Raw genomic sequence first — 24497 nt, forward strand, 5'->3', positions numbered from 1 at the left:
AGTATCTGTTTTTCAAAAGAATGAAAGTTCGTTTCAAACCAAAAAGTTTCTCTTGTCTTGACAAAAAACCAACTATTTCATGCAGTTCGAAGACAAAATAAAATCGTTCCTTTTTGTATTCTAGTGTATGCAAGGTCTAACTTGTAATCTATCGAGTATCAGAATATTTTATAGCTGTTACATTCACTAGCGAATGCATACGAACTAGTTTAATCGTACTTCGTATTTTATTTAAGTCATTATTTCTTAAATACCTTCACTAGCACAACTTAATCAGTGAATGTAGAACTGATAAACATAACATTCATTACTTTGTTGCTTTATTAACTACTTTTCAGTGCAGCTATTTGAAGCCAAACAGTGTGCGCGCTAAAATATTTTGCAAAAATGGCCGATGGAACGCAATTTTATGAAATACTTAAAATTGATCGTGATTCATCGAATTTTAATTCTGTATCAATGAATAGAAATAAATATAATGAAATCATAAAGAAAGTAAAATTTTTAAAAGAAAATAAAAGTAAAAAGGGTAACGATTATAAATTTTTAAAACGTTATGATATCATAGAAATTGATGGTGAACTTAAATTAATTAATCCATCAACCAAGAATGGTCCTTCGGATTCTATCAAATATTTTGTCTATGATGAACAGTTATTTGATATATTGCAAAAAGTTCATTTATCAAATGGACATGCAGGTCGCGATCGTATGATGAAAGTATTAAAAAGTCAATATCAAAATGTTACATACAGGGATGTGCAATTATTTTTAAGTTTATGCGAGACTTGTATACAAAAACAAAAGAACAGTCAAAAGAAAGGACTTATTGTTGAACCAATGATATTTCAGGATTTAATATCTGGAGTTCATTTAGTAGCGGATGATAGTACGCCAGAGCAATGTCAGGAATTACAAACAAAAATAAATGAGGTATGTTTAGTGTAACAAAAACTAATCTTAATCTAAGTTTGTCACTAACGACTTCGAGCTTTACTCTCCCTTAACTGAAAAAGAAAGGAAAGAAGTTCTTAGAATAGCCTGAGAATTATTTAAAAAGGGAGATATAAAGCTATGGATAGTTTCATATTCCCAATATTTAGAGACTACTAGTAGAAGCTCTTCCGGAAACTAACGACGGTTATTTCTACTTGATTTTTTACACACAAGCTTACCATTTAACTTGAAAATCGATCTTCTACTTGATTTTTTACTATCAATAGCCAACCAAACCGCTTTCCATTGTTCCAATTATTGCATATAGAATTACAATCATCAATTTTCACAAGTCACCAAGTTAAAGGACTTCATATGATACGAACAACATTATCTCATTGTATTTGGCTTGCTAAAAGTCACAGTTTGCTTTGGTCTAGCTTCCTTGTATTGTGCAAACCATAGTAAACCATAATTAACAGTTGTAACGATTTCCATCTAAGGTTTTTTTTTTAAGGATAAGAAGGAAATACTTTCTAATTTTTACAAAAACCATATTTCTTTGTCATAGATTAAAATCCCACTGTTTAAGCAATTAATAATAAAGAATAATAATTAAAAGTATTTAGTAATATATTTATCATTTATCAGACGAAGATCTGATCATTGTGTTATGAATACATAAAATTTACTGGTAATTCTGCTCTCACCTACTGCTTTGAGTTTTGTTTTTAAATGTACTGCATGATACAGGAAGTACATGAAAGAGTATGTTAACTTCCTAACCTTGCTAAAATTGTGATTACAATAGAGGCCAAAAAACAGGCTCAATAGCTTCCTTATTGGCGATAGGGGATATGATCATAAGCTGGAGTGAACTTAAAATTGAAGCTCTAGATTTTCACTGAGAAATCAAGTTTTCCTTACGGATTTTAATGAGACTTAAAGTCTTAATAGTAAAGTAAAATAGTTTATTATACAATGGACCCATGGTATTCGGGCAAACGTTTTGCAGGGCAGTGTTGGACTATCGAATTTGCTGGATTACTGCTGAAGACCCCTCCCCCATAATCCGGAATTCTATACAAAAGAGTACCTTTTAATCCAATCCAATTCACAAATCCAATGATAGATTCTATACGTTATATTCTAAGTAAAGATTATACTTCAATACAAAAACAATAGTCGAATTACAGGGGGCGAAGGATTAGCCAGGGGGCGGATTACCGGTGGTCCACTTTAATATATTTCATCATATTAATGATGTAATATTGTAAGTTTGGCAGAATAAAGAACAAAGATCGGCGTTATTCCGCAAATAGAAGTTCATTCTGTCTCGACAACTTATTAAAATAGATAATTATTATCTTTACGACTAAAAGCATACAAACTTGTTCGAAAGAATAAAGGAGCCCAAGGCAAGATGAATAAATTGATAAGCTCCACTGAGCCGACAATGGGATCATCCGTATAGGTACTGAACTTTACTTATCTCCTTTTACTCCCAAAGAACTTCGGTCATGCGAGAGTAAAGTAAAATAATTGAAATTCAATGTATAGATAGCATAATCATCGAATCAATCATACTTAAAATTTACACTAACCAACTTACTGGTAAAACTGGTCTTACTGTTTGCAAGGACAATTACAATTTATCGAGTCAAAAAAAATGTAATCTTCTGACTCGACAAATTCTACAGAATGTTGCATTCTGTTTTGGCGACTCACAATAAGAAAGAGTTGAATTTGGAATATACGTATACTTTATTACTTTTTACATAAAAGATTAAAAATTTTAATCGTTTTTATGTAATTTGTTTTTGTTTTAAATACCTGATTCAGCCCCGGTCTCTCGCACTTCCAAATTTTATTGCGGATTTGTCTTGATTGATAAAGAGAGGTACCTAAATATATATAATTAGTGGAAATGAGCAAAACTAAATTTTTCCTTCTCGAATCACTCTGTATTCAACTTACTAGAGAAAGTATTTTTTTAATAAATAAAAAAGTGCAATTTTATAAATTCAAAAACAAAATAAATACATTTAGATAAAAATGTGCAATGTGTCTAGCATGGTCTAGCCTTTTTCATGTTTAAATAATTACCTAGTTTTATAGAAAAATAATCATTTTTATTTCTTTTTTTCTTTACAAAACCATCTTTAGTATTTTTTTATTAATTTGTAATTGATACCTTGTAAGCCGCAACATTCTATCATCAGTAAGTCAGAAGATCGTGTTTATGAAGAAAAAAATTTATTTCAAACCTATATTTATGTCTTTATCAAACTTTCATTTTATTTCAGTTTTAATGTTTTTTTTTCTGTTTAATATGAGTAATTGAACTTGATACTATATTTTACGTGATCTTGAATAATCACGGCAATATTTTTAAAGAGCCATTTTTAGTGAATCGATAATTTAAATTCGTGGTCGATATGTGACCTACGTTACGTATTTTTGACTTAAGATCCAAATATTACATTTTGATCTAGATAATCTTTTTTCCTCTCTCGATTTTCTTGAAATATTTAAGGAGTAAATTTAATTCCAATAAAATTATTATGTTTACTCCTGGATCTTAGCCACCTACAGGGATGTACGAGCAATTCCCGTACTAGGGGCCTGTTAGCCCGTACGGTATGTGACTGAACTGCATAAAAAGTCGAAAAAGTGAGAAGTCATGTTGATATTGAAGAAGTGTAAATATCAAAATATCAAAAATCCACTGAAAATTCCTCTAAAAATAATAAAAAATGACTGCTATTTTTGACTCCTTAGATTTTAGGAGAAAATTTTTTTACCTTGTCCGCCTTTTGTAACTTTGTGCCCGTACTAATAGTTAGATCTGGCCTGTTCAAGAGTCATCTCACGATTTCTTGTAACTCGAGTCAATACTCTATCTCTGACCCACCAGATATCTAACGTAATTTCGCCTTACCCTTTTTCGACTTGCCTTTGGTCTAGTAAAATTTCTATTTGGAATTTTATGACAAATATTTCGGCATTGTGAATTTGACTTATAGAAAATTTTAATTAATAACTATTTATAAAATTAATTTAGTCATTAATTTTTGCCTATAAATTCCTAATATAAAAAAATGAAATTGTACTGAATTGTCAATGAATTCTATGAAATTCTCTTAAAATGGTTTTAGAAAATAAAATAAATCTATGACCATTTATAGTTAAAATAAAATGAAATTTATTTTATATACTTAAATGATGAATAGGATAATAATGATATTGGAAACACTACACTGGTTATGACTAAAAATAAAAAAAATATATTTATTTAAAAATTATAAATGACAACAAATCAGCCTTCATTAAAAGGACAACCTATTATACTAATACATTTTGTGATTTAACCATAATATTTTTTGCAGTATACATACTGCTGTGATTTTAAAGGTTATTTATATTTAAATAAAATATAGGTATATATAGAATATTATATAATTCAATTTTTTAAAGGTGAATTAGGGGAAAGTGGTCTATAATGATCCCTCAGGGTAAAATGATCCCTCGTTGTTTTAAGTAAATCATTAAAGCCATCTAGTATATTTATCGATGGTTTCCGCGCGATCAAATTAATCGTTCAACAAAGACTTATGGTGATGTATAATAAGCTAATTTGTGTTTCGTAGCAAATATATTAATTTTACTGCTTATGATTTATGGTAAGACAAATTTCAACGTAAAATATCTTTTTTTGTATTAGTGTTTACCGGCTGGCTGTTTTTACTCTTGGCTTTTGTTGACTTTTAATAATATTATAACACATTTTGATAGGCGTATAATAAATTTTAAGGTCAGTTTTTATGAAGAAATTCAAATATGTCGTTACGGGTAAAATGATCTCTTTTATATAGGCTAAAATGATCCCTATTTTGTGTGTAACATTATAATAGATAAAATGATCACTCATCATGTAACGGGTCTTGAATGTGTTGATTTAGATTAATTTTCCAGTGTTTTCATACTAATCGTTGATGCAATGTAAAAGAACAGTTAATGTTTTATGTGAACTCTTTGATAAAAATGCAATGGAATCATTTTACTCACCAATCTTACAAGGTCGGTCGAAATCATCCCTTTTGAGAAATATTGAATAGTTCTAAAAATTTGATCAATTTAAAAGAAATTTACATACCAATATTGTAACATTTGAATAAAAAATTCTAAAATATTTCGACGTTGTACATATGTTGAATAGTTTGGTTTAAAATGACATTTTTTTCTTTGGGTGATCATTTTAGACCACCTTCCCCTACATACATATTTTTAGGTATTATTTATTTATTTTTACACTTACTAAAATGGTATTTGCTAATTAATTATCATTATATTCATTATTTAATTTGAAATAATTTTTTTAGTTCCGTAAATTATTTTAATTTACTATCGTTATTGTTAATATGAATAACATGCGGTTGGCCTAGGCCGTATGGTCTTGTACAAAATCGTTCACCGTCCGCAGGCGTTATTTATTTAATTGCACTATTGACTATTTATTCGGTTTTTGGAAGGAAGCATAATTAAGAACATGTCAAAATCATTTTTCAAAACTTTAATAGAATCAATCATCAAGATTACCAATAAATATATTTAACATACTAGGCGTCGATTGATAGGATATGAAACATGTGAATTACAAATAATACACACACATATATATATCCGACGATATGTCGACGCCACATTTTCCACATACTACACATAGAATATGACGTCATTACGTCGTGGCTGCCCTACTCACAAAATGTCAGTGAACTTGATGGTGGTTACTACGTTCATATACAAGCACATTACACACATACACACAAATACATACATTCATAGCATTCTGCAGTAGGCATCGTATTATGTTATGTATTCTCAATGATACAACACTACCGCCTGTTCGATTTTAACAGGTGATTCATAAAACATCCCCTAATACTCCAGACAACATCCATAAGATTCGTATACAAGTCAAATTTTAATCGGGAAATCCAAATGGGAGATTCTATTGTAAAAAATTGATAACCTACGGTCCCCTCAGTCAAATATGACTTGCATACATAGAGATAAGACGATAAAGCTGTATAGACATAGGAAACGCAATAAGTGAATGCTTGGCCTCAGTGAGAGTGGTAGAAAAAGATAGAAATTGTAGAAGATATTCAATTCAATTTAATTCAATTTATTCATTCTTTTTTTAAACAATACAGAACATTGTACAGAACATGTCATTAAAAGGGATAGGGAAAAAGAAAGGAAGGGGAAGGTATGCAGCTATGACTGACTTTGTTAGGAACTCTCCCGGTATTAACTTCGTGCAAACCTAATGGAAAACCATAGAAATCCACAGGTAGGATAGCCGGCATCTGATACTAAAAGATCAAATGCCTCCCGAGTATCACTCATAGTATGATTCGGTTAAGGATTTGGAATACAGGTGGTACTTAGATAGCTTTACGCACCTACTATATCGGTCTCTCTAGAGCTATACGCGCCTACATTATTTGTCTATCTTTGAGTTTGTAGCTCTATGGTATTATCTCTATAATTGCTTACGATCTTTTTGATTCTCATAGGAATTTTCTGATAATGTTTATCGTAAGAGGCAAATAAAATTTATCTCCCTTCTCTGATTTCAAAGTAGTTATTTTTAGGATTCTTAAAAACTTTTATGGTCATATGGAAATTATGACATGTATCTGTATTATAAAACTATAGTAAAATTTATTTTCTATAACTTTGCTTATTATGGATATATAAATTTTAGCCATGAAATTCCAAAACTTGTGTTTCTTCCTCCCTCTAAAACTAGTCCCAAACGATCTTTTTTTTAATTTAAAAACATATTATATACAGACCTTAATTTCATTTTATTCTGATTGAATTTTTTGGTGACTAAGGTATATAAAAATATATAGGATCTTGCGATTTATTTACAATAAACTTCGTAGTTTAATAAATATTGGAAACTCTATTAAATTTTTTATAATATCACAAAGTAACAAATCTGCCAGAAAGGTATATTTTTCCCAAAATGTGCAATTGTTTAAGGCGGTGAAATATTATGTTGATAGATATTTGCGTAAAAATCGTATTACTTGCTTGCATAAAAGAAAAACTAATTTTGTCTAAATTCATTTGTAGCGTAAACACGCTGTATAAAAGTTTTGTAAGTTTTATAGGTATTACGTAAAAATGTACTTATTTCACAATAAAATAGCAGTAACGTCTAGACTGTACGTCGTCGCGTTGTTCATATTATTGAAATTTAATTTGAACAGAAAGAGAAAAAGAATTCATCTTTAGCTTCATACATTCATAATACACTTCGGTTCTTTGCAAACAACGAGCCCGTAACTAGGAATATCAAAAGAGGAGAAGAATGTCTAGAAAAATGGGTATCTAAAACCCAAGCGCATGCACAATTTTTTTACTAACAACTTCAACTTTTTACACTAAAATCAGAATAGTAAATAGCTTAGAAAAGTTGATACGACTTAAAAATTTATAAATCTGAATTCCCAACACCCTTGAGTCGTTATCGATTTACTCATTTTTGTAGGAGTGAGAACACAGCAATAGTTTAATAACAAGAAAATAGAGGAACTATCGGATATACTAGAGCAGATAGGAAACTGCATAAGAACAAGAGGCGTTGAGGCAATAGTTGTTGGAGATTTTAATGCAAAATCCCCACAATGGGGAATGATGGCGAACGATGCAAGAGGACAACTGGTTTCAGAATGGATAGCTGAACACGACCTAATCGTCAAAAATGTAGGGAAAAAACCGACTTTCCAAAGAAATGGCTACGGCTCGATACTTGATTTGACTCTAGCAACGACAGGAATTGGAAGAAAAATCACTCACTGGGAAGTAAGTGACATTGAATCTCTGAGTGACCATAATTATATCATTTTTGAAGTGAGGGAAGACATAAAGAACCATCATGTGAAAAAAATAGTAAGAGGTTGGAATACCAAGAAAATGGACGAGGACAAAAAATCCCAAGCCATTCAAGATTTTGTAAAATATTCCACAATCACACAACCGGCTAAAGAACTATCGGGCACGTTATCCAAAATATGCGATGCATGCATGCCAAAGAAAGGACTGACAAAGACGCGACAGCCCATGTATTGGTGGAACAACGAAATTGCAGAACTCCGCAAGAAATGCATCCGGAAACGAAGACAGCTTACGAGGGTTGCTAAAAAACACGATACTGCACTTAAAACAGTCCTGCAGGAAGAGTACGCCCTTTACAAAAAACGACTACGCAACTGCATCAAAACATCGAAAAAGAAAATCTGGGAAAGTGTACTTGACGACATTAATAGGGACGTCTGGGGTAAGGGATACGTCATTGTGAAGAAAAGACTCGTTGGGAACCCACCTAAATCCCAACTGACTATGAAAGCCACGGAGAATGTTGTACGATATCTTTTTCCGATACATGAACCCGTAAACTTTACTACCATTAAAGGATCCGATTTCAGAAACTTCACGGAAGAAGAACTAGAAGTGGCAGCAAGTAAGATAAAAAAAAACAAAGCTCCTGGTCCAGGTAACATACCACCTGAAATAATAAAAGAAGTAGCGCAAACTAAGCCGAAATATATTCTTGAAATATACAACGCGTTGGCAAAAAGATCAGAGTTTCCAAAGGAATGGAAAAGAGCCAAGCTTGTTTTATTGAAAAAGGGGGATAAGCCAGTTGAAAACCCTAGTTCATATAGACCTATATGCCTCCTCGATGTCGAAGGTAAACTGTACGAACACTTAATTCTCATAAGGCTCAAAAGGGAATTGGACCGTACCGGAAGCCTAGCAGACAACCAGTTCGGCTTCAGAGAGGGTAGACAGACAGTTGATGCTATTCGAAAAGTTATAGAAACAGCACAAAAAGCAGCTGCCTTCTCCAAGACATTTCGGCGCCTCTGTGCGGTTATCTCACTCGATGTTAAAAATGCCTTTAACAGTGCTTCGTGGCAGATCATTCTTAATGAGCTAAGGGTGAGGAAAATTGATGAAAGCCTTATCAGTTTAATAGCGTCGTATCTGTCGGAACGGGAAATAATACTAGAAGCAGAAGGAAAGGTCACAAAGAAGGAAGTCAGTAGTGGTGTACCACAAGGGTCTATACTAGGCCCAACCTTGTGGAATATCCAATACGACAGCCTACTGAAAATGAAACTTCCTATAGGAGTGGAGCTAGTGGGTTTCGCTGACGATATAGCTATGACTGTGGTAGCAACCAACGAGGAAACTCTAATGAATCACGGAAATACTGCCGTTCAAAGAGTGGTCCAATGGATGGAGAAGAGGAAACTGACAATAGCACCAGAGAAAACCGAAGCAGTTCTCTTAACAACTAAAAGAAACGTTGGTCTCATTGAGTTTGAGGTTCAAGGGGTCTCAATCCGTCCAGGCAAGGTTTTAAAGCAGTTAGGTGTTTGGTTGGACACCAAACTTAATTTTGGAGTGCACCTAGACAAGACTATACAGAAAGCCGAGAGAACCATGTCAGCATTATCGAGCCTCATGCCCAATTTGGGAGGACCCAGAGCCTCCAAAAGACGAATATTGTCCAGCGTAATTCATTCTCAATTACTTTACGCAGCTCCTGCCTGGCAACAAGCGATGAAGAAACAACACCTGCTGAGAAAGATGGTGAGACTGCAAAAGATCATTTGCATCAGAGTGTGCAGCGGATACCGGACAATTTCAGCTGAAGGTGCTGGTGTTATATCAGGCATACCCCCGATAGACCTATTAGTGGATGAAAGACTTCAACTCTATGAAGGTCGGCCTACTGAAGAAGTCAAAGTTAGCACAATGGAAAAATGGCAGAAAAGGTGGGAATCTGGGATCCATGGTCGCTGGACATGGAATTTAATTCCAAATATCAAAAACTGGATCGAAAGACCACACGGAGAGGTGGACTACTTTTTGACTCAAGCCCTGTCCGGTCATGGTTGCTTCAAAAAGTTTCTGTTTGACCGAAAAAGATCCGAAACCGATAAATGCCCTTACTGCAATCAGATAGATGACGCGGAACATACACTCTTTTTCTGCCCTAGATGGGAAGCAGCCAGAGAAATATTCCAGAGGAAAACAGGGGAGACTTTCACCTCGCAATCCATGATGAAAAGCTTGCTACTGTCACGAGACGAATGGATAAAGGCCTATGAAGTAGTGCGTGTCATTATAGAGACGAAAGAAAAAGAAGGCAGAGAGAAAACCTGATGTAATTTTAAAGACAGTACTCGCATTGAAGTAATGCTAACGCGGTTCCAATGCGAACTACTAGATTGAGGAGGGGTTTTAGTCGGTAGGAATCTCGACACTATCCACGAGGATGTCTTATGCAAGATTTCCCCTCCTCCTTACAAAAAAAAAAAAAAAAAAAAAAAAAAAAAAAAAAAAAAAAGCTGGAGAATCTCTGTGGATCGCTTAATAACAACAGCTTAACAGACAGATGTTTTGTGATTACTCACCATGTAACTAAACAGTGGGACTACTTTGAATGTTTCCTTGGTTGGGTTTTTTTGGATGATTCACCAAGTAAATAGCCTTATTATCAGTCATAGTCAGCCAGGTAGTTACCTCCTGTGTGACTTCATCTTAATTTAAACGAAATGAATAAATTTATATTGAATTTCGGAAGGAGATTGAAACCTCCCAAGTGTACGTCTAAGCTAAAGCATGATGATGATAATAATAATATACATTCTACCAGTAGATTATCCTAGAATTATACACATCTCCACACCATGTCAACTTCTAGTAAGTCATATCGTATTCATCTCGTGTATTGATCAAAACGATATTTTACTTAATAAAGGTGTATTATAAACCTATTCGATCAAATGTTGTACAACAGGGAATTATATTTTTAGATTAATCTAAATATTATTATTACAACTAATTATTAGATTGAATCTCTTGAGAATGAACGCAAGTTCGCAAAATTTTTAGATCAAATAAAAAAACTTGTAGTCATACATATGAACAAATTATTTTTTATTATTTTAATTATTTATTATAATATAGTATGTACTACCAAAAACCTAATATAAATTCAATTAATTATTAATTGTGACAATCTTCTCAAAAAGGTTATTGCATTTCAACAGCAATCTATTTAACAGAAATTATTTATTTTTGAAAATAAGCAAAAACAAGTGAAAACATACAATTGACTGAGTTAATTGTTGAAATACCATTTATAGAGGCAATCGTTTGTTTTTTGATGTCACGTAAGTAAAGAAATATATCCACTCTAAGATAGCCACACATTCATTACTGATATTCCCATATAATACATATACCATACAATTTGTATCTAATTTGCGTCCTCGAGGGTAAAAAATGATGTTCACAAAAAAATGTTTCAAACAAAAGTTGTTAATTTTTTTATAAGGAACATATTTTATCTTTTGTTCTATCGATATTATTACGACCTGTGCACGCTATAAAAATTTCAGCATGATATCTCTTTTCGTTTTTGAGTTATCGTGTCCACAGACAGACGGACAGACTGACGGACAGCCGGAAATGGCCTAATTAGGTGATTATATGAACACCTTAAAATTTTGTTTGTAGCATCAATATTTTTAAACTTTACAAACTTGGGACTAAACTTAATATACTATGATATATTTCATATATACATGGTATAATATTTGGTTTCAATAATATTGGCGATAGAAATCGATAGAATTTTAATTCGAACAAAACTAGCGTAAAATAAAAAAAAAGGCAAGGAAAGTTATAAGCCTTGCTTACTATTCCATTTGAGTCCCTAATTTTAGAATGAATGGGTTGCCTCTTTTACGCAAATCAATTCTAGCTTATCGGATAATTCTTCTGACTCATCATCTCTCAGGTTTCCAAACATGGTTACCAATGATTAAATATGCAGAATCAACGATAATCTGATATTTATTATGAAAAAGTTTTCGTATTGATTGTCTAAAAAATGTTTCATATTTATTAAATGTAAGTTTTGTGAAACCAAATTTTAGTTTAATTTGAAAGTAGACAAGTTTTTAACGAATTATCGAAATACATATACATTTATAACTTTAAACAAAAAAATTTATATAAATGACAAGTATAGAGTAATTTTTTGTTGATACCATATCACTAGAAAATCAAATATTAAACTGAACCGCGTATTTTAAATGGATCGTCAAATCCTAAGAATAAACACACATTATTACAGCAGAAAAGCAGTAAGTAAAAATTTAATAATAACTTTTTGGAAAAGTGTTTTTAAGATTGGTTCTTATCATTCTTCCGAAACGGTCCAATTATTGTAGATGGATCAAATTTTCGGTTAATTTTCGAAGCAGACATTAGTTTAGAGGCCAGTTAAAGACGAAGACATTATTTTAGAGGCCAATTTCTTGTACGGTCTTGTACAATTTTCTTAATACTGATTTTCCATAAAATTCGATACATTTTTCACTTTTCTGCTGTTATATGATTTCGCTCCAAACATACTAAAATAATTTCAGTAAAATATTTCAAGTATAATTTCTATTTGTTACAGTCAGGAAATACAGAAGATTTTATTACAGTAAAAGAAGAATGCATTAGTTCAACAACATCTACAATGAGTCAGACTGAAATATCATATGGAAGGAATTCAAAATTGTCCCTACGAGAAATTTTAACAAATGATAATGAATTTGATGCATTTGGTCGAAATGTTTCACTTCAATTACAACAAATGCCACTAGCAGCTGCATTAGAAACACAAGAATTGATTCAACGAATTATTCGACAAAAACGTGTATCCATATTAACAAATACTCAAGCTATAACAAATATGAGTGACTGTGGCGAAAATTAAAGTTTTAATAAAATTATATTATTTTGTGTTTTAAAGTTTTTTAGTTGTTGCTTTTCTTACCTTCTTTGGTATTATCCTAATAGTGTTTTCCCTTTTTAGTCATGTTAATCCCCTTTTTACCCGACTGCGCGACGCAAAGGATTAAAAATGTATGTATCTGTGCTCCTTTCAGGTACACTAGAGTAATAATTAAAATTCAATATGGCGACCACCAGACACCATATTGTGAAAAAGAAAAAAAATCGAAAGTTGATTAACTATATGTTAAGTGGAGTATCATAGAATAGCTATAAAATAGGCAAATCGACCGAAAATGAAAGTCGAAGAACTATATTAAGTGGGATATCATTGAATAGGTATTTTAAAATCCCAACAAAAAAGGGCAAAATAAAAAATAATTTAACAAATCAAAAAAAACGACTGCATTAAATTTAAACTGAAAGAAAAAAACAAGACCAGCTGTTTACATAGCGACTTTATCAGTCGGGACCCATTAAAATCTAGACCGGCTTAAATCTTCCCAATAATGGGTCCCGGCTGTTAAACTCGCTATGGAAAATATCAAATACAAATTGGAAATTAACAAAGGAATTAACAAAAACGCAGAAATTAAGAGTAAATATTTCTATAGTGTTTCTTTAGAAATTTTTAAGCACTAAATTTTGAATTTTGAAGAGGGCTGATTATGTGCAAGTTCAACCCTGATCTATGACGTTGTGTCATATAAACCAGAATTATGTAACCAGAGCTTACTGCCACTGTTTTTATTGTGTTAATTTTGACTGTCCAAAATTTTTGTGTTCTTTGAGCTAAACATTTCATATTTAAATTAAATGTAAGTTTTCGTTAATTTTCAATTTTATTTTAATTAAATGATTTATTTTCATTTTAAAAATATTGCCCATTTCAAAAATTAAATCATTTTTTTCCCAACAGAAATTTATTAACTGACATGTACATACAACAATAATGCAGACTCTTAATTCGAAATATGGAAAACATACATCTAGCTCGCATCTTATATGAACTTTCGGAAACACGATTTCCTTTCCACGGACAGGAAGAAAAAATTTTTCAAAATGAAAAGATTTCTGAAGGAAAAATTTTTGCCTTTATTCTCCATTTGCAGTCGTATTAACTATTTTTAGACTAAAGTTCCAATTTGTAAAAGAATTGCTTATGATGTCAACAAATTTTCGTAAATTAGAAATCTGAAGTGATAAAGTTTTTGGAAAATGTTTTCTTTAAAGCTCCTCACTGTGTTTGTAATTCAAAATTTGCTGTCTTTTACCTATTTACCCCTATTTTTTTTTTTTCAAAAACTGGAGACACATTTGGAAAATCAGAGACTCCGGTCCATATCAGAGACTTGGCAGGCCTACTTTCAACCAAGCATGACCAACCCCCCCGCCGTGGCATTCTTAATGGCATCTAGTAGTTTATATTTTAACATAAAATAACTAATTTTAATTTTTAGTTAATTTATTTGTTTAATAATCTATTTGTTACGATTTCAGAAAAAAAAGAATGTTATATTACTGAATCAACAACACCAATGAATCGTCGAGACTCATTATCCACACTCCAAATGTCGTCAAATATCGACAATGAATTTGACGCATTTGGACGAAATGTATCATTACAATTACAACAAATGCCATTAGATCATGCATTGGAAACGCAAGAACTGATTCAACGAGTGTTACGACAAAAACGTTTACAAATTCAAAAATCTAAGTTATAATCATCATGTCCTTAATAATATTGTTAAACATCAGTCGAAATTTCTAAATAAAATCATTTTTTACACTTAAGAAATTTAATTTTATTATTTTTTCATTTCTTAAGAAAGTTGAAAAATTACAAAATGGTTTCGATGGTAAGTATTGGGTAAGTATAGGTAATTTTAAAAATAAACTATCAATTAGAAATTCAATTTGAGGGTTTATTGATTTTATTTCGATAAAAGTTTTGAGTTATGGTTATCAATAATGGCAATTACCGTTAAAAAATTTTAATCTCATGTAAAATTTAATAATAATAAACGAGTTGTGAAATAGTTTGTTGTTAATTTGCACAAGTTATTTATACGATAATTGAGTTGCTCGTATACGAATACGACATAAGTTGCCTCTCTGTGAACAATTTTTCATGAAACGAGATTATTAAAAAATATAGTTAAAAAGAAAAAAGTTAAACAGGCCTTTGTCCGGATGTCGATTTCATGTATCTTTCGTTCAAATTTGAAAATGTAAGATAATAGATAAGAATACTTGAAATAAAAAATCAAATTGATTGAAAAAATGAAAGATATGATCAATTAAATCTTTTTCTGTCGCAAGTTATGGCGTCACCACGTGCTATTTTCCTCTCTTTCTATTTGTACATTTAAATTCTTCATATTTTCGTAATTATTGTTGTTGTCCAAAAATTGATTTCACACGATGTTTTGACTCGATAACGAACATCGATTGAGGCTATAAAAATTTTTGACATAGACCTACAAATAACAGGCAGATCTTTTAAGATCTACTAATTCATAATATTGTGATAAGTAAAAAAATGAACGCAATCGTAATAGAAAACTAGACAAAGACGCAAAGATCTTAATCATGGTTTTGCACCTGTAGTCTTGGTTTTGCTTTATACGCCTACTGTTGACCTAGGTCTAACAGCAAGAGTCTTAATTTTTTACTTTAAGGTACTATCGGTAATAGATTTTCCATTCAGAATTTAATGAAACTTGACATAATTGTCCATTATTATATCATAATTAACCAGTTAAATTTTTAGGGGCCTTCAGAGAACTGAAAAAAAGATATTTTAAAGATATTTTTATATTGATCCTTATGGGAAATCACAGATTTTATTTTATTTCACAAAGCTGGACCTTCAGATTTTCAGTTCTCTGAAGGCCCCTAAAAATTTAACTGATTAATTATGATATAATAATGGACAACTATGCCATGTTTCATTCAATTCTGAATGCAAAGTCTATTACCGATAGTACTACCTTAATGCTAACTTACTGTTTCATTATTTAAACACTTCGAAAGATGATTTAGAATACATTTTCGTAGAGAGAGGTAATGAAGAGAAAATGTTTAAACTTTTTCGATATCAACACAAAACATTACTTTCAATGAAATTTTATAAGCAAGATTAGAATATTTTAGTAAAAATTTAGCAGACTGATTAAATTTTCCAAACGGAAGGCTTAGTTCTGTACGTATTAACCCACTTTTCATTCCATTTAATTACTGAATCAAATATTTTTATAATATTTTAAAGAAAATATATATAAAATTTTAATTGCGGCGTTTTTATTGATATTATATTTTATAAATAACATATTAATTTAATATCCAAGATTATAAAGATATTTATTTATTTATTTATGTTTTTTAACTTAATTATTACCATTTAATTAACAATATAATACACTTTAATTACATACATACATAAAAACAACATGAAATTATAATAAATTAACAAACCAACTATAGCCATTGTTTTTATTTATTTATTTTTTTTTTTACAAAAACTTGGTGTAAAGACTGTAATAAGAAGATCAAAGTGAAACAGACCATGTGAATTGTGTCACAATTAATAATAACAATATAATCATTGTAAAGACATACACACGTTTTTCATTTCTTTTTCCTTCTTGTTTATACTTTCCTTATCCGGTTTTGTTTCATTGATTTTATTTCAAAAAAAAAACAAACAGAAACAACAAAATCAAAACTGATTAAGTATTGATAGAGCCATTACTTGAGTAGCTGACTCTCTTTATTTAAACTATTTTTAACACTTCGGATCATACCTGTCTTGTTAAAAGACATAAAAAACATATAACAAAGTCAAAGTCTGCCCAGCTATGGATTAGAGAATAGAAAATTTTTGTAAAACAAATTTATTACGTTTATATTATAAAATAATTTTGCCTAAAAATGGTCAATTTTTTACTATGTCAATGCGTTTAATAAATTTATGGAAAATGACTTATAAAGAAAATTAGAAAAGCTGAAAATTTTAATTCTGGGATTTGAATAATTATTTTTGGATCGAAAATAGATGGGTTAAGTCTTAAATTATAAGAAATTTTAAGCATAAGATCCATGAAAATCATAAATTGACTCAAAATATTTTTTTTTCGTCATTAGTGCACTCGTTCGAAATAAATATACTCATCGTCACAAAATTTGCACGGTTTTTACCATTCTAATTGATAATACTATAACAGTACATATAGCTATATCACTAAAAATTGTAAAACCTGTGCAAATTTTGTGACTCAGAGATACATTTTGCGAACTTATCATTTTGATCCATTTTCAATATCAAGCTCATCACTTTTTATGAATCGCATAAAAATTTGTCTTTCCTCTCAATTTTTTTTGTCTCTCCCCTTGTATTTTTACTCTTCGTAAATCAACTAAGCCCCTTTTTCCTATAGATTTATATTTTTCTCTTTTTTCCTCTCCCCGAGGCCCTTAGGCAATAGCCTAGTCTGCTTAATGGTGTTAATCCGTCGCTGATTTCAGGTTCCTCAAGTTTTTATGGTACTTGCGAAAATCAGACCATGTAGAGAGTCCTAACTACATGGTGCAGATTTTTAGACCAATCCATACCTACAGTTTTGTAAAATAATAAAATATATAAAGATATAATTTTGTATACAAAAAAATAAATAATTTAGATTAATTCAATTAAAAAATAACTAAAAAGTATATAATTTTTTGAGGCCATCCATAGTAATTGATACATACTTTAGATATTATATCGTGCATAGATGATTTCAGAATTTGTTGCTAGAAATTTGTTTTTTTAATAGACTGTGCGTCTCAGTCACACAATCACATATGTTTTTTAATTATTTCTAATTACCATGTATTTAAAAAGTAAGTTATTATTCGTACAAACTAAGTCTACCCGCATCAACGACCAATATCAACCAATATTCTTAGGTTTTTTCCCATTTGATTCCATTGGGATTTCAAAAACATTACCTTAATTTTCAAGGCGATTCACTGCATAAAAAGATTGAAATGCATCAAATACGGAAATCAAATTAAAATTGACGTTGGAATTATGTATATTTATCGATAGATGGTTTCCACGCGATCAAATTAATCGTTCAATAAAGATTTATAGTGATGTATAAGCTAGTTAATTTTACTGCTTATGACTTATGGTAAGACACCTATTTCAACGTAAAATTTCTTTTTTTGTATTAGTTTTTGCCGGCTGGCTGTTTTTACTCTTGGCTTTTGTTGACTTGTAATGATATTAAAACAAATTTTCATAGGCGTATAATAAATTCTAAATACAAGTTCAAATATGTTACGGGTAAAATGATCCCCTTTATATAGGCTAAAATGATCCCTGTTTTGTGTGTAAAATTATTATAGATAAAATTATCCCCCATCATGTAACGGGTCTTGAATGTGTTGATTTAGATGAATTTACCAGTTATTTTTGTTTTCATATCAATCGTTGATGCAATGTAAAAGAACAGTTAATATTTTATGTGAACTGTTTGATAAAAAATGAAATGAGATCATTTTACCTACTATCTTTACAAAGTCGGTCAAAAAGATACCTTTTGAGAAATATTGAATAGTTCTAAAACTTTGAACAGATAAAAAGAAATTTACATATCAATATTGTAACAATTGAATAAAGAATTCGAAAATATTTCGACGTTGTACATATTTCGAATAGTTTGACTATTAATTACATTTTTTCTAAGGGGGGTCATTTGAGATCACCTCCCCCTATATAAGCGATACAATAATATCAGATATATTCCCGTCCATATTAACAAACAACTCAAATCTGAATATAGAACTAGGAAAACTAAAAAACTACCTTAGGTTATTAAAATTTTTGCCAAAAAAATGTTTAATATCAAGTTTTCAAGCTTAGAAAACGTATTTCTAGATAATATTACTTATAAATAAATTTATAGCAATTGTACCACCCTGTATTCGTACTTTTAAGATACATTGTATCTAATTCTATACATTTGTAATAATTTAAAGTCTCCTTATCATTGTTATAGTTTAATAAACATTACCATATATGGTTATTTTTATAACATTGTTACGGTACATACTTATCGTGTTAAATACAAATAATATTTATACATTACATTACATTACATATGGATAGGATATTATATTATTATGTATAGTATTTTAAATGTCTCTAGGCAAAAATCAAGGACCATTAATTAATTATATTTTATATTAATAGCTTTTTAAATAATAGAAAACAAATTTTTTAAATTATTTCATTTCAGTTTGATTGTGTAATTTATCGGCACACCTCAAACAAATCAAGTTTGTCAATAGGTGTGTCATACATATATAGGTATTATATCAGCAAATAATTAGTGGGATTCCTTCCTTAATTCTATGTAATTTTATTAGTTCATTAAAATTTGTTATGTTTATTTAAGCATAAATTTGAATAAACCAAAAACGCTCGATAAAAATAATTTTGGGAAAATTATACATTATGATGGAAATGTGGCAGAATCATTTCTGTTTAAAAAAAAGGAAAAGTGGCAGAATCATTTCTTTTAATAATTTTTATCAAAAATTAAATTTTTGGTCTTAAAGTATGTTTAAAATTTTCCATGTACATCATGCCACATAAATAGATATAAAGTTAAATATTATTAAAATAGGTAGGTAGGTGTTAGTTTATTAATAAAAACTTAGATAATAGACGATAGTTTTCAAACTTCCTCGCAAAAACCACAATTGCTTAAATATAATATAAACATCGATAAATATCGATAGAAACAACATTCTTAAGTACACATGCGCTTGGTGTTACGTACCATTTACGAAACCACAAACTGAATTTTCTTTTGAAAAATAAACTTCTAAGCTTTTTTCGTAAGATTTTGCAATTAAAACTGCCAAGTTTTTTGATGGAAGGCCAACAATTGACGTTCAAAAGAGACGTCTCATGGGCATTTAGGGTTAGACCTTGATCTGCAAGGTCAATTAATGGCGAATGTGGCGAATAAAAGCCCGTTTTAATTTAGTGTTTTTCCATTACAACATCTGCAGAAATCAATATAAAAGTCTATACATGAAAATGCCTTGGAATATTGAAACAATGTCCGATCACGAAACCAGGTTTTTTCGGTGCTCTTTTGAATGTCAACGTACAATTTTTCTAAAACTTCCCCAAAGTTTAAAATTGCAGCAATTTTTTATACTCAGCTTCTTTCAAAACTAGTTATATTTCGGAAAATAACGTCAAAGACAAAAAAAATTTGTGCTTTGTGTATAGAACTTTCTAATTAAAATATGACCAGTAATAAAAACGAGTTGACCTTTAACGAATCTCAAAGATTCAATCCAAGGTGCGTATGGGATGCCTATCTTTAACTTTTGCTTAAAAAATTATTCTGTATATCACTAAACTTAAGAGAAAACTTCTGGGAGATACTGTACTTATATATATTTATTAGCTCATATTTTCAGCTGTTTATTTAGAGCATACATCTGAAAATTTCACTTACAATATTAAAAAACTTTATGAATTGAATACTTATCCCCCAATAAAAAAAAAAGAATAAAGGAATCCCATTAATAAATTGTCTAGCCTGTTAAAATAAATACCTATATGCATACCACAACTATGTTCTTCTATCGTTCTATGAATATGATTCGTGTGAGATGATTCGCTTATATGCTTACCGATTTAATAATAGCTAATTAATTAATATAAATTAAAAGTAAGAATTATGTAAATTTTATTTTATGAAAATGAGATCTATTTTAAGTACATATTTATATTTTATTTTTTTAGTACTAATAATACGTTTCACACAACATTAAAATAGATTGGCTGTTTCGGTTTATGTCTGTTTGTATGTTTGTATATGTGTGATATATTTACACACAAACTCTTCATTCACCACGTTCAAAGACCTCTTACATTCTATTTTTTTGTTATTTTATGTCATGTTGTACACTTTTGAGCGAAAAAATTGTATGTTCTAGAAAACACGATTTTTCTTTGACCCAGGAATTAGAATTTGACCCAGGAAAATTCATAACAGCACTTTTCCTTCGGAAAACGTTGGAGGGAGGTGCTCACTGGCACTCTACATTTCGGTTTTTTTGAATCCAACTCTGTTGCGTCATCCGCCATCGTGAATTTGAGTTTGAATTTTTGTTTATTGAATAACGCGTTTATTTTCAATTTTACACGACAAATGGTAATTACCAAAATTATTTTAAATCAAATTTCCTACAATTTTGATACTTATAAATTTTTTCCTATGATCGATATAGACCCGAGAAGAGGTAGTATGATGACCTACCATTCTAAAACTGGAATAAGTGGGATAATTTATCGTAATAGGGTATTCTACTATGCTTGAAAAAATACTTCAAAATTTTGATTTTCCTAATTAAAAGCCACCAAAAAATAAATTTCGGCAAAATAAACACGTTTTCTTGCCATAAAATTAAATTAATTTTTAAATTTTTTTTTATTCTGTCAAAAACGATGTTAGCCATTTTGGTGACGTAATATTGGTAAAAACAACAAATACATAATGCACCGTTTAAAGGTTACGATGTCACTGAGAAACACTTTTAACTTATAACACTCCTTCTTAAATCAATATCCAAGTGATGACCAAGGACATCAGATGAGATTAAATGGATATTTAGAGAGCTATCACTTTTTGGGACAAATTTTTGGAAATATGTTAATTGAAATTAAAATATTTGAGTTGAATTTCATTCATTTCCATAGTAATTATTAATATGTCCTGCCTTTTCCAAACTGAATCGATTTTGAAGATCGTCGCCAATTTTTTAGTTTTTCGGGTACGGAAAGCTAAGCTCGTACTTGAAACATAGCTAAGAAAACCTTCATTGAATAACCTTTCAAATGAAATCAAATAAATCTAAATCAGTTCATCCGTTCAGGCGCTACGATATCACAGACAGACACGCACACACACATAAGGTTAAACTTAAAACACCCCTTTTATATTTCGGGGGTTAAAAACTGAAAAAAATTCAAGTATACAAACTAATTAGCAAAGACTCATTTTTGTTTGAATTCAAGTGTACTTATGTATAGTGTAATGTTGCTTATTCAAAGCCAATGTTTCTTCTGGTCTATACACGATAAATAACCTTGATTTCTAATTTCTTTTCATTAATTAAATGAATAACTTTACTCACTCTAAATTCATGAATATGCAGTTAGAAGTTATTTGCACACACACATACATACATTTAAAGAAGATACGAATTTTTTTCATACCAATTATTTATTAGAAGAAATCGTAATATTAAAGCAAAGTCAACAAGCGTTATTCACGAAACTTAAAAATTTTGTTTGTTAGTTCAGTCAACTTCTTTTTTTTAGTTTACTTTTTTTTAATTTGGATTCGCTTGTGTAATTTTTAACTTCCCAGAGGAAGTTAAAGTAATGGGGCCGATTTTGAAAATCTCGGAAAAACTGAATAAACAGAATCTGAAAAGTGGATAAAACACATCATTTATCTATGGAGATAATGATCGTTCCAGCATAAACTGCAGTACATGTTCGAAGAATAATCTATGAAAGCTAACAAGACCTTTTTTTAATGTTTTTTCCCTGGAAAGTTAGTCGTGTGGACTACAGGGGTCGCAGTCACGCGACTTCAGTACCATACCGACTATGTACTGCCCATTTATTTCATCCATTTTGTTTTATTTTCATACATCCGCCTTATTTCGAGGTCCCAGTAAGCAACTGCTCCTTTGCCACCACTTAAATTGCAACTGCTCCTTTGCCACCACTGATTGATTGCATTTTAAAATTAAAATGCAATCATTAAAATTTTGACGGAAGCATTAATAAAAAATTTTTGAGGAAAAAATAAAAATAATTTTGTAAAACTTAGATATTTTATGAGATCACAGCCCGTTTTAAATCTATGTGTATCCCGCGAAAAAACTCAAAAATGCGTGATGTAATCGTACTTGCATTTATATATTCGCTTTTTAGTTTTTTACCCTGAATGTGAGAAGTATATCAAGGTATATTAAATTTAGTCCCAAGTTTGTAAACTTAGAAATATTGATACAAAATTTAGGTAAAGGTGTTCATAAAATCACACAATTGGCCGCGAGCACGATAACTCGAAATTGAAAAGAGATAATATGAGACACTCGACGATAAGAATAACTTTCGAATTGTTTATTAAGAATATTGTTTATATTTTCCAAGATTTTCAAATCAAGCATTGGTTTATTAATTTTTTTTTGGCAGTGGATATTTAATACCAACAACGAGACGAGAAGTATTTAAAACAGATCATTATCCTATTACAAGGAGATAGATGTCAAAATCAACTAGAAGCAATTTGTCTGAATAATAATGAATGTGTGTGGAATCAATTAAATATAAACAAATGATTCAAAGTTCAATCGGATATTGTCTAGAATATAATTTAAATTCATACAAAACTGTTATATTTTTTATTTTTTTGCATTTGTTGGGCTTATTTGCAATTCTAAACATGATACTTCTGGAAACTTTTATACTTGAAATAAAATTTTAAAATCGCTCCAGTGTCTATATATCAATTTTTTGTATTAAAGATAAATACTTATTTCGATAGTAAAAATAAAATACTTAAATTGAAAACGTTAAATGTTAATTATTACCTATGTCTTCATAATGGTGGAAGTGCAGGTAAGCAAGTTAACATATATGTTTTTATGATAAAATTGACTGTTTTCTGCGCTTCCACCAAAAAAGATTAGTTAAATGAATTTGAATGCGTTCTTGAAATATCAAAAATCACCTGTACCTAATTTAAAATTTATCTGTTTGCAATGTAAGAAAGATAGCTGTACTATTTATTTGTTCAAAATCATGAAAAGGGTTAGATATGAAGTACAAGGCAAATATGACCCAAATCTGTTTTATTTGCATTTCATTTTGAATTTTTGATCAAACTTTGGATATATTTAAAAACCCTTTCTTCTAACTCGTTGTGTCTGGCTTGTCTGCTTGTCTCCGAAAAAAACTTTGGATCGATTATTAACTGTTTTCCTTTGATCAAATCGAGCTGAAACTTTGCAGGCAGATTGGCAGATTCGTGGCGACGCTAAAAATGATCAAACAAATTTGCGTCCAAGTTTTATTGAAAATTTTAGAAGTTGCGAATAATACTAGATCAAACTGTTATGTTCGTATATTTTCACCCAATTTTTCTTTGCTTTTCACGCAAAACTATTGGAAAAAGTGTTTGTCGAATCATTGAAATTAGAGTTTTCTTTTTAAGTACAACTTAATTAAATTGTAGGATAAAAGAGAAGACGAAATTGTATTTTTTCCCGCTTCAAGATAAAATAAGAGTAATTAAAATTTTGTCCGCCATAACGGTCACAAAAAAGTCAACAATTCACTTGCTTTGATTATCACAAAAATTTCTTATCAATAAGTTCAATCATTTTTCACAAATATTATCGTACTTTTCGAAGATAATAATGTTTTATTATTTAAAGATTCCTTAAATTTAACAACCCTTTAAGTATTGATCGCTTATTAATTTTTACGAATAAGTTGAAAGCATAATGATAATTGAAAAAAAATTTATCACTAGAGGCGTAACTATTATTTATCTTGTTTTGTCTATTTTACTAATCAT

General features: G+C 30.2%; 1 protein-coding gene across 1 annotated transcript; it reads left to right on the plus strand.

The window, feature by feature from the left end:
• The first annotated feature begins 387 nt into the window (after positions 1 to 387).
• Positions 388 to 12805, plus strand: LOC123296020. The gene is made up of 3 exons (XM_044877482.1): positions 388 to 453; positions 655 to 933; positions 12503 to 12805. The coding sequence occupies exons 1-3, from the start codon at positions 388 to 390 to the stop codon at positions 12803 to 12805; spliced, it is 648 nt and encodes a 215-aa protein (XP_044733417.1).
• Positions 12806 to 24497: the final 11692 nt, after the last annotated feature.

This window comes from Chrysoperla carnea, chromosome 3, assembly GCF_905475395.1.
Source record: "Chrysoperla carnea chromosome 3, inChrCarn1.1, whole genome shotgun sequence".
NCBI lineage: Eukaryota > Metazoa > Arthropoda > Insecta > Neuroptera > Chrysopidae > Chrysoperla > Chrysoperla carnea.

Bases quoted from the DNA above. Each gene is read 5' to 3' on its own strand.
- LOC123296020 (XM_044877482.1), top strand. From the start codon at position 388: ATGGCCGATGGAACGCAATTTTATGAAATACTTAAAATTGATCGTGAT. The intron at 454-654 runs GTATCAATGAAT...TATGATGAACAG, and splicing joins ATTCATCGAATTTTAATTCT to TTATTTGATATATTGCAAAA. The intron at 934-12,502 runs GTATGTTTAGTG...TATTTGTTACAG, and splicing joins TACAAACAAAAATAAATGAG to TCAGGAAATACAGAAGATTT.